The sequence below is a fragment of the Solanum pennellii genome, chromosome 9 (genome assembly GCF_001406875.1).
Source record: "Solanum pennellii chromosome 9, SPENNV200".
In the NCBI taxonomy this organism is placed as follows: domain Eukaryota; kingdom Viridiplantae; phylum Streptophyta; class Magnoliopsida; order Solanales; family Solanaceae; genus Solanum; species Solanum pennellii.
This window is the reverse complement of record NC_028645.1, coordinates 282,959-298,726: the sequence shown is the minus strand read 5'-3', so window position 1 is coordinate 298,726 and position 15,768 is coordinate 282,959. Positions and strand designations below refer to the sequence as shown.

Here is a 15,768-nt window from a genome sequence, read left to right as displayed (position 1 = left end):
ATTTGCATTGGTGCAAATTCACTAATACTTGTGTTAAAAATTTCCCAGAATGTTTATTATAAGGATTAAATGGTGCAATTGTATTCATCTTTAGAATACAAATTGGTTAGACATAGTAATATAGAGAGAGGCTGACGATCCTATCTGCTCAGTGAATTAATTGGACAAATCACTTACCGATAATATCGTTACGATACAGTACATTTAAGCAACAATCAAAATATACTAGTTGAAACAACCATATGAACGTTCACATATGGAGATATCATCATAACAAAAACACTTGATCGTTATAACATCACAGGGCAGTTTGCCCAAAAATAGCAAACATTGTTGGAAAAGAACATATATATAGACGGGGCTTGTCGCTTAGCGATCCATCTGCTATTACAACAAAGAATATTTTTTTATTAAAGAGAATTGAACTAATCATCATTATATTATTATCACTATATATAATTTTTTCACAATTTAGTTAAAAAAAATTAACTTCAACGTAACTCCTAAATACAAAAGAAAATAAAATCTTGTTAAGGAATCAATGAGTAGACAATAAATAAATAAATAAATAATTTATTGAGCAGATCTTATTGCAAATTCTAATTCTATCATCGTTATCCATGATTAAAGTGGATACAATTAGACAAAAAAAAAAATGTATTGCTTGATCAAAGCAATGGATAAAGTAACATGTCTTGCTATGACTTTCATAACACAAAGAAAATATTTAAAGTAATTATTGTATCTGCTTGTTAATTAGACAAATCTATTTCTTTATTTTCTTTGGATCCTGATGTTGATATCTCATTTCTTTGGATGATTATTATTATGTATTGTTGCGTGTTAGTATTATAATATTTTTTTAGAATAGTATATATCCCCTAGAGTGGTTGAAACATAATTGCATATAATAAAATATCTCTAAATTAATTTATAGGCGTTATCATGAAATATTATTATGTTGTAGAGATATTAATTTAATTGATGTCGAAAATATTTTTTGGAATAAAATCTCAAAGAATTTGAAAGAACTCATTTGTGAAAAAGTCATGAGGTCATGATTACTGATTTTAGTAACCGCAATAAATGTACGTTGATAACCTATTGAATGGGTGAAAATGATACATGTTCAGAGATCCTAGAGTTTAGAACAAATTATGGATATCATTGTAAAACAATGTTGATGATGAAGTTGAAGATGATATAATATCTTTGAAGTGAGTTACGCATAATGAAACAATTAGTATATCTAGAACTCTTCACAATTTTATGCTGCAATTAGAAAAAAAACAACATTGAAACTTTTAAATATAATAAAAAAAAAGTTGGAGATGAACTTCAATTAGATTTAAATTTTAACAAAAAAAAACATAATAGTATCATATCTCAGTAAATTATCTTAAATATATTGTACTTTTAAAAAATTATTAATTTATAATATTAATGAGACCATATATTTATATATGTAAGAGTTTTCTGAAAATATAATATCTTATTAAAATTAATATTTTTTTCTATTGACCTAAGTCGAAATCAAAAAAAATTATTATCTTAAAAATAATTATTAATTAACTGAAGATTAATTTTATGGGGTTTTACACTATATTATAATTACTGTACAAGTGCATGAAATATGAAATTTATGTCACTTTTCTTGAGAAATGTAGTGTTTGGTCTTTTGAGCATTTTTAATATTTATTTAGTGTTGATTTGTCTCATAATGACCTAAGCCTAATTGTATTTTCTTTATTGCTTCTTCATTGGTAGTAGTTGAGTTGCATTTGCACGTTGAGAGGTATTTTGCTGCATTATTTTCGCTATTTATAACTCCATTATAACTTGTAATTTATATAATCTTCAGGCCAATTATTTTCACTACCTACTCTATTATCTTTTTGTCTATTCTTATTAAGACTTTCTTAGTAATATATACAGTGATGGTCTTTATTTGTTTTGTACACATAAAAATAGAGAGTCAGTGAGAGTTCTAATTAGTTTAAGAGGTGCTCTTTTTGTAGAGCTTTGGACTTAATTTTGTTCAGAGTCTGTTGAGTTATACTTCGTGATTAGGTTATTGCACCCTAGAGGGAACAAGTCTAGAGGAATACTACTGGATAGATAAATATATTTAATGCAGTGAATTTGAATCTTCTTAAAAAGAACGAAATATCCACGCCTTAACTTTAATTTTTTTTTCTTTATTTTATTTTCAATTGTAATCTTTTTAAGTCCTAAGGGACAAGATTAAGATGTTATACCATCTTTTGATTTTCAAAAAAAAAGATTAAAGAAAAGCCCCTCCCTTCCCCCTTCTAGTCTATATATATTGTTGAATAATCATTGATCTTCTTGAAGGTGACCTTGGAACTGTTGGATCCAAAATTTGTTGGACCTATACCCTTGGTAAGCTAAATATTTAAAAATATCCTAATAAGACCTTTCAACCATTTTAGCGATTATGATTGATATAAAGCTCTTTCGATGGTATTTTAACATGTCAACTCTATTTGGTTTTCTCATTTCCAATTCTTTTACCTTTTTTTTTTTGGTAATGTAGATGGGGAAAAGAAGATTTCCAAACAAGTACTTGAAACTATAGATCATGAAAACAAGGTGCTCACGCTCAAAGAATTCGAAGGAGATGTAGTTGATATATATGATAATTTTAAAGCAACTCTTCATATCGAAACAAAAGATGAAATCGATTTGGTTTGCTGGACATTGGAGTATGAAAGGCCAAATGATAATGTCCCTGAACTTGAAAGTTTGTTGAACTTCATTGTTGGTATGACCAAAGCTATTGATGATCACCATAACAACTGATGAATTGCTCGGACTTTTCAAAAATTTCATCAGATGCATGTTGAATCCTTAAAAAAAAAAAGAATGCATTTTGATGAATCAAACACTTATTTTTAGAGAATTCGAGCAACTTAATTAGGATGGGATCATAAATAAATACCCTATGCTTTGTTTGTTGTTTAATTTGTCCATGTTTGGTTGTGTATTTTTTTTTTTTTTTTTTTATGTTTGTTGTGTCTTTCTCATGTAAATCATATATTGTCAACTATGTAAACCTTTGTGTTGTGTAATAAGACATAGGTGTGAAGTTTATATATATTGATCTTCGACTCCTCCTAATTTATTTAGTGATATTTTTTTTAAAAAAAAAAAAAAATCTTTAAAAGGATAAAGTATATTTTTTTTACCATCAGAAATAGTTTAAATATGCTTCTTTTATTGCAATTTGATATTTATATTTGTCTTAATTTAAATACAAAAAACATGTGTAAAAGCTTTGAAATAGTCAATTCCTACACACTTTATTTAATCCGACCTGATCTATTTGTCATCTCATTTCACGTAGCACTATTTTTTTTTATCTCTTTAAAAAAGTCTTTTTAGTATAATTAGAAATAAGTTAATTTTAATTTTTTTTAAAAAGAAAAATGTATTATTAATTTTCACAAAAACAGTTACAAATTAATCAGGTATACCTTTCTATCTATATCATCTATAAAACCTGTAATTCGAAGGAAATAAAAACAATGCACGAATCTGAGGCAAGACTCTCTTATTAAGTTACAGTGTCCGTGCTAGTACGGGTCTAATATTTATTATTTCTTTTATTATAATTTATGTGATATATATAGAATTTAGAAAGTTAGTTAAATTTTGATATGATTTTAGATATTTTAAATTGTTAACTACTTTTTGTTTGCATAAATTTAATGTGAAGAAGTCTATTAAGGTGTCCATAATTAAGTTATTTTTTGTCATCGATCGTTGATTTTGGCTCAAAGTAATTACAAAATATAAACAAATATTATGGACATTCAAAATAATAAAGCTATAAATAAAGAATATGAATTTAAAACTAAAAGTCATAGCTAAAACGAATTTCATAATTTTAAAAAAAAATTATACACTAATAAATTACATTCATTTTTAGAATGAACCAAAAAAAAAAACTAAGAATAAACAAATTGAAAGTAATAAATAGGAGTATATTTGTACATATCTATTTAGTATGTATCTAAAATTGAACATTTTTTAGTAGTTTTTTATCATAAAAGTAATAATGGAAAACAATTATACTTATTTTCCTAAATTTTTTATAAAACAACTTACATGAACCTAGATCAGGTTTACTAATCGAAAAATGATAAAGTTAGTGATAACAATAATTTATTTTAAATACCCTTAAACAAAAAATTACCTATCGTTTAAAAAAAAAATTAAATTGAGAATGTTCAAGACATAACATATAGTCAATTATTGTATTTGATCTATATATTATGTATTAAAGAGCAAGTAATCATCATTATATTATTATATCTATATATACACAATTTAATTAAAAAAAAAAGAATTTTAAATATAAAAAAAATCTTATTAAGGAACGCTTCACTGTTATACATGCAAATTCCATTTTTTCTATCGCTATCTATGATGGAAGTGGAAACATCAATGAGTGGACAATAAATAAATAAATTATTGTTTAATGGGATAATCCCCAAGTACCCCTCAACCTATGCCCGAAATCTCAGAGACACATTTATACTATACTAAGGTCCTATTACCCCCCTGAACTTATTTTATTATTAATTTTTTACCCCTTTTTGACCTACGTGGCACTATTTTGTGGGCCCAACGATGATTGACTTTTTTTTTCTAAACTAGTGCCACGTAGGCTAAAAAGGGGTAGAAAATTACTTATAAAATAAGTTTAGGGGGTTAATAGGACCTTAGTATAGTATAAGTGTGTCTCTGAGATTTCGAGCATAGGTTGAGGGGGTACTTGTGCATTATCCCTTGTTTAATTGATAAAAAAAATGACTATAATTAACGTATCTTATTGTGATTTGTTTTTGCTTTGAATTTTAAAACCCAAAGAAAATATTTGTAGCTATTATTGTATTTGTTAATTTATCAGACAAAATCTATTTCTATATATCTTCTTTGGATTCTCTGATGTTGATAGCTTAAGCTTTAGTTGTTGGGAGGGTTGATATGTATTATTTTATAATATATATAGTATTATATTGTTTATTTTGTATTTTATTATATTATTTTAATGAAAATGAGTATTTTTATCGTTATCTAACAATAGATTTAAATGATATGATACAATATGTGTTAAGTGACAATTAAAATAAATATTGTATTTACACTGATAATATACTACAATGCAATACACCGGATAACAACCATCCAAACAAGGCGTAAGATATATTACTCATAAATAGTTCAAAATATTTTATTTTATTTATTTATTTAATAAAAAATAATTTTTACGGGTTTTTAATCTAAAAATACCTTTTATATTGATAACTTATTTAATCAAACAAACGATTTATCTTATTAGTCCAAGTAAATTTTGGAGAAACTTACCATATTTACTGGTACTTCCTATAATTTTGAAATAGTTACGTTTTATCTTACTAATTAATATTTCATGTTACATACACTTAGATACATGTTTTTTGTTACCAGATTCACTGAAATAGGGAGAAAGACGAGCGAGAACAAAAGGGAGTGAACGAGATTTGTCTATGTATTCCAGACATATGCAAATCACACTACATATATTATTCTAGTGTGATTCACATGTATCTGAAATACTACACACACGGTCGAGATAGAAGAATGGAAAACGAAAAGGAAGAACTAGCTAGATACATTTAATTCACTTGGATACAATGTATTTATAACAAATTAATAAACCTGATTTCAACCCTATGATCCTGAAATACATGTATTTTACTATATAATTGAACGCATTAAAATCTTATCAGATTCATAATATTGCAATGTATCTGAATAATTAGCTCAGGTAAGAGGTTAATTAGAATTTGCATTATAAACATTTCTTTTTAGAATAGTAAGTATATATTTCCTAGAAGTGGTTGAAACATGATTGATTGCACAGTATATGCATTACAAGTATTGACGCATACTGCAAGTGCATGATAAATGATTTTCTTGAGAAATATAATGTTGTTATATAAGTCGTAAAGGACAAGATTAAGATATTATACCATCTTTGATTTTTATTTTTATTTTAAAAAAAGCCCCTCCCTTCCCCCTTTTAGTCTATATATATTGTTGAATAATTAATCATTGTAAAAGATATCACCTCTATAATTTTCTTCTAGTGTCACTATATATATCTTTTTATTTTCCAAAGTCTTTTAGTAAAAATGGGTCTAAAATCTGTGTTGTGTGCTAAGATAGAAATGAAGGCTAACAAGGATGTGTTTCATGATGTTTTTACAAATAAACCACACCATGTCTCCACTATGTCCCCTTTGCATATACAAAATTTTGAACTTCTTGAAGGAGGCATTGGAATTGTTGGATCCAAAATTTGTTGGAACTATACCCTTGGTAAGCAAAACAATTTAAAATGTCCTAATAACCCCCTTGAACAATTTGGTTCCTTATACGAACTTGATATCGATAAATTTATGATTGAACTTTCTCGAACACTCTTCGCTCCTAACTCATTCACGCTTTTGATATTGACTAAAAATGTCATCCGGCTCTTCATATTAGTTCAACGGATAAGAGAATGCCTTTAACTTGTCTTTTTAGTAAACTTTTTGTGATAGTTTTTTCAACTATTTTAGCGATTATGATTGAGATAAAATATCGTTAGATGGTCTTGTACTCAACTCTAATTTTCTCATTTCCATTTCTTCTTTTTTCTCTGAGCAGATGGGGAAAAGAAGATTTCCAAACAAATACTTGAAACTATAGATTATGAAAATAAGGTGCTCACACTCAAAGAATTCGAAGGTGATGTAACAGATATATATGATAGTTTTAAAGCAATTCTTCATATCGAAACAAAAGGCGAAATCGACTTGGTTTGCTGGACATTGGAGTATGAAAGGCCAAATGAGAATGTCCCTGAACTTATAAATGTGTTGAACTTCGTTGTTGGTATGACAAAAGCTATTGATGATCACCATGACAATTGATGAATTGATAAGATCTATGTTGCTCGTACTTTTAAAAAATGTCTTCAAGTGCATATTGAGTCCTTTAAAAATAGTACATTTTTAAAGGATCTGATACAAATGCGACAACATTTTTTAATAGTCCGAGCAACTTATGGGATCATATATAAGCATGTGAGCTTTACATAAATAAACTTTGCTTTGTTTGTTGTTTGAAAGTATGGTAAAAAAAACAATCCTTGTTGATTGTGTACTTTCTTTTAATGTGTGTTATGTCTTTCTCATGTAAGCTATATGTTATGTTGCCAACTTTATTAACCTTTGTGTTGTGTAATAAGACATGGTATGAAGTTCTTAGCCTCTTCTTAATTTATATAGTTATATAGTGGTTATTTTTTTTTAAAAAGGATAAGTATATTTTTGCAGTATGAAAATAATTTAAATATATCAACCACTTATGTAACGAGAGAGAAAATCACAAAATTGAGGGTTATATAAACCCTTTACCCTTTTTTTTTCCAGGTACTCCATTATCTCGGTTAAAACAACACTGACCTCTTCCACAGAGCAAATATCAATTCAGGACCTAGCATTTTTTAGCAGTAAAAGCAAACTTTTCGTAATATAGTCAAATCTCATTATAACAACGATCATTCATTGTGATAAAAAATATTCCATACTTGAATGTTCATCAATTGCATAATACATGCCAAAACTACTTTTATGGATTCACGTCCCATATATGTATGGGAAATTTCTTCAGAAAGTATATGTAGCTCAAAGCTTACTATTGACAGCCAAATACTTGGTATGGCGACCTTGTGCAACTATCTTCCCCGTCTTTTTCTTCCTCAACTCAACAGTAACAGCAGCGATTGACTTCCCAACTCGTAATACTTTGGCTTCAAGTTCGATTTCCTCCTGATTATGTAAGATAGACAATGATTGAATTGAGGATATTGCATTGTATCCTTTTGAAAATTAGATAACATTGACTTGCACCATCCTTAAATGGAATAATATATGTGAAAAAGCATAGCAACGGAGTACTACTTATTTTGGCTATAACAAGTCATGTTATGAGTTTTAGCAAGTAAAACAAACAAAAAATGGGCCAACAACCAGTCAATCAAAAAAAGAAGGATGAGACTCAGCAATCACATTAATACAAGAAACAAAGTCCGTCGTCAATGAGAGTCCCCTTCTTGGTGCAACTTTTTTTCGGCTAATATGAGCAAAGTACTTCTTATTTCTTCTTTTTTTCGACAATATATGACAACCCATCACAGATTATAAGTTTTTCACTTGTATTTATGTATGTTGAAACAAATAACACTAAAATATAGTGCTTTAAGTTGCTGCTAGTTTCAGTTCATAGCTAGTATTGCTTTACATTCAAGATGTCAGGCTGAATAATAGTCTCGTTCAGCCTACTAGACTATCACTTCTGCTAAAATTGTATATTAGATGTCTGATATAACAAGATAAAATTCTCTATACTGTCTAATTGTGAATGAAAATACATTTTATTCTAATTCCTTATTCTTTATCGCCAAGAGATTCTTCCCTTGAAGATAGCATTAACATTCTACAAGAAGATTAAAGGGAAAGCTTCTATATCAAACTGGTCGAATTGTTAAACTGACTATTGATGAAGTCCATGCTATTGCACATGTTTATCTTATAGATGTAAAAGCCATCCATGTGTATCCCAAAAATGTTGCATTGCTGGAGGTTGGTGAATGAAGAAGGCCAATGTTGCTCTGACATACTAGAGTAGCATTTATAAGCTAAATTTTGTGGCATTGCTTAAACCAGAACACACTTATTGCATAAGACTTCAAAGTGAGCTTCAAGAACATTCTGATTAATTAAGTTCTGATCATAACGAAGTTGTACTCTGCTAACTATACTAAATGCAGTTCAAGAAGCTATGCAAATAGAACTGTATATAACATCAAAGACCTCCACATGAAATAAGGGCCGTAATTCTTTCATAACAACACTATAATGCCGTTTAAAATTTCATCCTTCTTATGATTATCGTGAAAGATAACCATAACATTGGTGCAAAATATACCCATTTTTCCTATAAGGCTCTCTCTTTTACTAGTTAGCTTTTCTTCTCTGAGAAAATTTTCAGTGAGACCTATTACTACGCAAACAACAACAACAACAAACTCAATGTGATCAATTCCACAAGTGGGGTTTGGGGAGGATAGAGTATACATAGATCTTATTCCTATTCAAGAGTTGGAGTATTTGTTTCAGATAGACCATTGACTCAAGGAAAACATATCAAAGCAAATCAAAAAAGAAATAACGAAAATACTATAAAAAGCATACTGAAAAAATGAAACAGCAACTGCAACAGAATCGCGTGATTATTCAATACACAGTATCAAAAATCAAAGGACAACAAACTACAGGGGAAATACTACAACGTATGGAAGTATAAGCAAGACAACACTCAACCACCTAATAACCTTCCATCCTAATCCGTTAACTCCACATAGAAGACCCTCCCGTCTAAGGTCATGTCTGGAATAAGATAATAACTTCCAACATCTTAGCACATTTCTGAGGTGAAAACGAAAGACAACATAGAGCCTGCAATATCGCTTGCAAATCAATACTTGAACAGAATGAAGAAAAGAGCCAAAATTCACAACCACAAATATGCAATCCCAAACTCCAAAGATGAATACAACAACAACCTATCCAAACTTTACGAAATTGTAATCTGAAAAAGAAGAAACTCACTCCGAGATAAGCAGCATCCAAATATGAAACGCTGATCTCAAGTGATACACCAGTCAATGGCGCACCTACAGTATGAACAACAGCAGAACCCATAATATCCACCAGAGTCGCCGTAGCTCCACCATGTAGAAAATTACCGGCATTCTGTTCCGATCAGAAATCTCAATAAATTAATCAAACAAAAATTGTAGATATATAGAAACATGAAGGAAATAGTAATTCACCACTAGACGAAGAGGGACTTTGAATGAACAGAGAATCCGACCCGGCTCAACAAGGTCAACCTTTATCCCATGGCATACAAAGGGTTCAATAAATCTTGAAGGCATGGAATCCACTGAGGTTTCATAGCTTCCTCCTTCTTTCTCCAAGAATTTCTTCAACGATTCAATATCCATCTCAATTTTGCACACCCAATTCAATTCAATTATTTATGGCTTTTGTGACGTATTCAGCTAATTCAACCCCATGTGTATGATGGGTGTTTTGTGTGATGGTTAGACAGCGTTAGCGTTTCTGAATTTAGTCGGACTTTATAAAATTAAAACTGTAATCTTTAAAATTTAAAAATGTATTTGAACATGCATCTATTTGACTTAGCTAGTTTTAAAAATTACAAAAATAATTTTTTAATTAAAACTTCATTAGTGTTTCTAGCAATAATATATAAAAACGTTCTTTAGTTTGGTTTTAATTAGTATTTATGTTCTTTTAGCTTTGTGTGTATCTAAATTTACATAAAATTGAACAAACAGACACTAAGTAACCACCCACCAACACAAACATGATATTTAAAATAATAATACAATGCAATACGATGAGTATCAACCATCTAAACAAGGTGTTACATGTAAAAAAAATAAAAATAAAAGTCTTACTTCATCTAGGTGTTTTCAATGAATAACCTTCTTGTAGACATACAATCTTGAAACCAATAGAAACACTATGAAGTTAATAATGCTAAGTATAACCAATAGCCAAAAGAAGTAATCTAAATGCCCTTTGTTCAAATTTTCTGTTATCCATCCAAACTTCTTGTTCCTTGTCACTATTGTAACTAGGAAACTACTCAAATAGCTGCCTAATGCAGCTGCCATCAACAATAGGGCTGAACATAAGCTTCTCATCGCGTCGGGAGCTTGATCATAGAAGAATTCCACTTGACCTATCAACGTGAATACCCCCGCGCATCCAATGAAAAAATATTGAGGAACTTGCCAAAAGATAGACATAGGAATAGTCTTGACATCATAATACCCCTTCTGTTTGATGTAGTCGAGGCGTACTGCTTCCACAACACCAGCAGATACCATGGACAATGTAGATATTACAAGGCCTATACCTATCCTCTGAAGCTGAGTGAATCCCCGGGCGTGGCCTGTGTACTTTCTAGCAAAGGGGATAATAAGTTGGTCATATGTCAGCACCCATAGTATCACACTGATTGTTTCGAATACTATCAAAGATGCAGATGGTATTTTGAAATTACCACCCATGTAGCGGTCCATTGTGTTCCCTTGGAGCACAAATGTTGTGTTCATCTGACTGTATGCAGTCGTGAACATAATGCAGCATGCCCACACTGGGAGTAGACGAATGATAGACTTGATTTCCTCAACTTGTGTCACGGTACAGAGCCTCCAGGGATTCACCGATCCATTTACTTTGTCGCGTGCTGTTTCCACAGCAGACTTGTCCAAGAAGCTGCATTTCATTTTCCAAATGGTCAATAGTACAAATATAACAATGATTCGCTTATAAATAGTTGAGTGACATTCAGAGTAAACTACCCTTAGTTGAGTGACTATCTGAGAAGGACGATTATTACATTTCAAATATAATTAGTCCATAATTTTACCTGAACTTATCCGTATGAGTGAGCTTGCGGCTTCCCTTGATGTTTGATTCCTCATTAGCAGTCTCATAAAGAAGAGATTTATCAGCAGGAGGTTTAACATCCCATTTTCTCATAGAAGCTACCAATACTTGCAACATCCGAATCAACGGACTACCTCCTGGCGTCTGGAGCCTATAAAAACGAGTGCCTACAAAGAAAAACATAAGAGCAATAGCCATTGCAACAGCTGGAATACCGAAACCCCAGCCCCAGCCGACACTCGTTTGTATCCAAACAAGGACTGATGAAGCAATAAGAGCACCAATACTTATTGACAGATAAAACCAGTTAAAGAAGGAGCTTTTCTTTATCTTTTCGACTTCATCGTTGTCATCAAACTGATCGGCACCAAAAGAGGACACACATGGTTTGATGCCACCAGTCCCTAAAGCAATCAAATAAATTGCAATGTAGAATGTTGTTTTCTCTAGCTCTGTTGGGTGGCAAATTCCATCATGACATGATGGCTTTATTCCAACTATTGAAGCTGACATTGTCAATAGAGTCATTCCCTATAAAAGAAAAGTTCATCAAATCACAAAACATGTTGTGATCGTAAAATAAATGGATCTTTGATCTAACTCAATCTATTAGAAAGTGAGACTCATAACACTCCCCTGCACATCTAGACCTCGTTAACAAAGAATTGGGATGAATCCGACTCTCATGTCATGTAAAGAAATGAATCTTGGGACTAACTAAACCTCAAAAGCTAGGTCACGAGGGGAGAATTGTCTGAAACCATATAACGAGTCCATTTACCCATCCCATATCCGACGTGAGACTCTTAACACTAAATAAATTTGACAACAAGTACTTGTTAGGAAAAAGTAGTTACTACTAATTACCATTATATAAATGATTGAGAAAATTGCTATTGTCCAGTATCTCCCAAGGTAAGCATCAGCTAAGAATGCTCCGAGCAAAGGCGAGACATAGCAAGTTCCTTGAAAGTTTGTTACAACTTTTGATGCAGCCGCGTTGTTTAGGCCAAGCATTTGATGAAGATAATTAACCAAATTAGCACTTGTACCAAAGTACGCTAGTCTCTCAGAGATTTCCTCCCCTGTAAAACGCCATGGATCGCGCTATTTATAGTAAATGAAATCACATAGTTATATTAGTTTGATTAAATATAAAGTTAACTATACCAAGGATGAAGAAACAAGCCTTCCATGTCCCAGTTTTTTTCTTGTTAGCTGGTGCTTTAGTGATATCAGTTGTCCCATCTTTTGTGTAGACATCATCTGCTCTTTCCATTTCTAGCTTTCTCTATGTAATTAAAAGTTTACGTCAACAACACACTCAGTGTAATTTCGGGGTCTCAGGAGAGTAGAGTATACGCTGATGAACGCTACCTATGCTAGAATTAGAGAGGTTGTTTCAAATGAACCCTCGAGGAAAAATAGTTCAAAGCAAATCAAAAAAGGAAATGAGTACCTAATTACAAAAAAAAGAAATGCAAAATTTGGATGAATTTTGAAACTTTATCTTAAATATTTATTTGGTCATATACTATAGTAATCACTGAACCAGTTATCTAAACTTTTTAGAGAAAATTTGAAAATAGCTAAAGACAATATATATAATAAAGGTCTATGTCTATAGTTATATATAAATAGGGTGGTAAGTGGAGGCTGCGATTTATATATTTTATTTACGAATATACAAATAAGGTAAGTATATATAAATTTTGTATTTATACATCATTTAGGAATTTTTCAGAAGTTCGTTCACTTGTTAATATACAAGTACAGTAATTTATTATGATTTTTTCATAAATCGTATACAAATAGATAACATAAACATATACAAATTCTAAATTTATACGATAACGAAAGCATGATCATATATCACAAACTTACATAATAACATGATAATATAAATCAAAAACGAAAATTACTAAGCACTAACCTCTTTGAAGTCTTCATAAAAATAGTTTCAAAACTGATAAATCTAGAGCTTTCATCTTCTGTTATTTTGTGAGTAACTTTTCAACTAGAAATTTCTGTGGGCAAATATTTCTTTTTCAGAAAAAAAAAATAAACTGCCCATTATATTTCAATTTTCATTGATGAAGAGAGGGAAAGGGCAAAAAACGTTTCATGCCTTCTTTTATTTATTTATTTTTAAGAAAAAGCAAGAATCAACGGCTTTTTCTGGAAAAAGGTTTAACTTCGTGTTAGTACATAAGTAGACATTTAACTATTCAAAAACTTTTTTAAAAGAACACTATTTTCTAAGATATAAAGTGTATAAATAAGTTCGGGGTAATAGAACCTTAGTTTAAGATCTTAGCTATTTTTGTTGATTCAGAATTCTGACATTACTTTTGTTAAAAAAATATCATGGGAGTTCATTAAGACCTTAGCTATGGAGCAAGTTGGCCTTGACGGCCAAAACAATTTACTTTCAAGGTCAAAAGAGCCTCGGAGCAGGTAAACCCCCAATTTTATCGATTTTCGTGTGTTGTAGTCTATGGATTTTTGGAGATTTAGAATTTCGATGTCATTTATACAAAAAAATTTCATGGACATCCATCCGTAAAGACCTTAGTTATAGAGCTAGTTGGCCCTGACGGCCAAAACGATCCATTTTCAAGGTCAAACGAGCCCCAGAGTAGGTGAACCTCCCATTTTTTCGATTTTCTTGTGCTATATAGTCCATGAATTTTTGGTGATTTGAAATTTCGACGTCGTTTTTGCAAAACTTTTTCATGGACGTGCATTAAGACTGAGCTATGGAAACTAGTTGGCCTTGACTGCCAAAACGACTCATTTTCAAAGTCAAACTAGCCCCTAGCATGTAAAATCACTCATTTTATCGATTTTTGTGTGTTATAGTTCATGGTTTTTTGGTGATTCGGAACTCCGACGTAATTTTGTCTAAATTTTTCATGGACGTCCGCTAAGATCTTAGTTATGGTTCCAATTGACCCTAACGGTCAAAACAACCCATTTTCGAGGTCAAACGAGTCCTAAAGCAGGTAAATCTCTCATTTTGCCAATTTTTGTGTGTTATAGTCCATGACTTTTGATGATTCAAAATTCCGACTTTATTTTTGTCAAAAATTTTCATAAACATCCATGAAGACGTTCGGCATGGAGTCAGTTGGCCTGACGGTCAAAACGGTCCATTTTCAAGGTCAAACGAGTCTTTGAGCAGGTAAACCCTCATTTTTCTGATCTTTGTGTGCTATAGTCTACCTTTTTTTTTGTTATCCAGAATTCCGATGTCATTTTGCTAAAATTTTTAATGAACGTCCGTTAGTATCTTATCTATGGAGTCAGTTGTCCCAGACGGCCAAAATAACTCATTTTAAAGGTCAAACGAGTCCTTGAGCAGGTAAACCCCTCATTTTATTGATTTTCGTGTGCTATAGTCCATCATTTTTTTTGTTATCCAGAATTTCAATGTCATTTTGCCAAAAAAATTTCATGGATGTTCGTTAAGACCTTAGCTATGGAACCCGTTGGTCTAAACGGCCATAACGGTTCAAGGTCAAACGAGCCCCGGAGCAGGTAAACCCCCATTTTGCCGATTTTCGTGTACTTCCATCATTTTTTTGGTGATTCGGAATTCCGAATTCATTTCTATCGAAATCTTTTAGACAAAAGAATTAGATATTAAAAAACTTTACGAAAAATAATATAAATTGGATATCAATATGTGAAAAAAAAACATATCATAAAATATTAGTCAAAGTTCTTATCATTTGACTCTAAAAAAGATCATCACAATTAAAAGTAGACGGAGAAAATATGAGATATACAATGCATTATACAAAGTCAGAGACGTATACTATAATTATGCTTCAACATGGTAATTCTATTTCACCTCTTCGAAAGAACTAAATTTGATCAAAATATATATACTTAATTGCATCGCGATACATTTATAAAAACTTCTACCATGTACACATAATAAAATCAGGGATAATAAACTAAAATTCAATCCACAAAATAATTTAATCTATAAACAACATTGTTAGATAAGGTCATAATTTCAAAGAAATTAAAAGACATTGTACATCTTGATAATCGACTAATTAAGAACAACCCCATATTGTTATCAAGATTACATAAACGTATCATACAATATGTTTTATTTAAATACACTCATATATATATATATATATATATA

General features: G+C 30.8%; 4 protein-coding genes across 5 annotated transcripts; 2 read left to right on the top strand and 2 right to left on the bottom strand.

The window, feature by feature from the left end:
• Positions 1-2,339: 2,339 nt before the first annotated feature.
• LOC107029884 (kirola-like) lies at positions 2,340-3,134 on the top strand (the record flags this gene model as incomplete). The annotated part of the gene is made up of 2 exons (XM_015231328.2): positions 2,340-2,403; positions 2,558-3,134. Coding segments are annotated over 2 exons (330 nt in total), but the record flags the coding sequence as incomplete, so codon positions are not given.
• Positions 3,135-6,133: 2,999 nt separating this feature from the next.
• On the top strand, positions 6,134-7,334 carry LOC107031042 (kirola-like). Its single transcript, XM_015232243.2, has 2 exons — positions 6,134-6,390; positions 6,721-7,334. Exons 1-2 carry the CDS (start codon positions 6,204-6,206, stop codon positions 6,984-6,986), a joined length of 453 nt encoding a protein of 150 aa, XP_015087729.1. The 5' UTR covers positions 6,134-6,203; the 3' UTR covers positions 6,987-7,334.
• Positions 7,335-7,579: 245 nt separating this feature from the next.
• Positions 7,580-10,203, bottom strand: LOC107029466 (acyl-coenzyme A thioesterase 13). 2 transcript variants are annotated; one of them, XM_015230883.1, is made up of 3 exons: positions 9,953-10,185; positions 9,729-9,872; positions 7,580-7,886 (listed from the first exon to the last, which is right to left on the bottom strand). In XM_015230883.1, the coding sequence occupies exons 1-3, from the start codon at positions 10,124-10,126 to the stop codon at positions 7,743-7,745; spliced, it is 462 nt and encodes a 153-aa protein (XP_015086369.1). In that variant the 5' UTR covers positions 10,127-10,185; the 3' UTR covers positions 7,580-7,742. The 2 variants fall into 2 exon arrangements, with proteins under 2 accessions (XP_015086369.1, XP_015086370.1); XM_015230884.2 differs by lacking the exon at positions 7,580-7,886 and adding an exon at positions 8,443-9,575 and having other exon boundaries at positions 9,953-10,203.
• Positions 10,204-10,518: 315 nt separating this feature from the next.
• On the bottom strand, positions 10,519-12,885 carry LOC107030874 (protein NRT1/ PTR FAMILY 8.1-like). The gene is made up of 4 exons (XM_027912029.1): positions 12,777-12,885; positions 12,474-12,691; positions 11,587-12,137; positions 10,519-11,432 (listed from the first exon to the last, which is right to left on the bottom strand). The coding sequence occupies exons 1-4, from the start codon at positions 12,883-12,885 to the stop codon at positions 10,622-10,624; spliced, it is 1,689 nt and encodes a 562-aa protein (XP_027767830.1). The 3' UTR covers positions 10,519-10,621.
• Between the last annotated feature and the right edge of the window lie 2,883 nt (positions 12,886-15,768).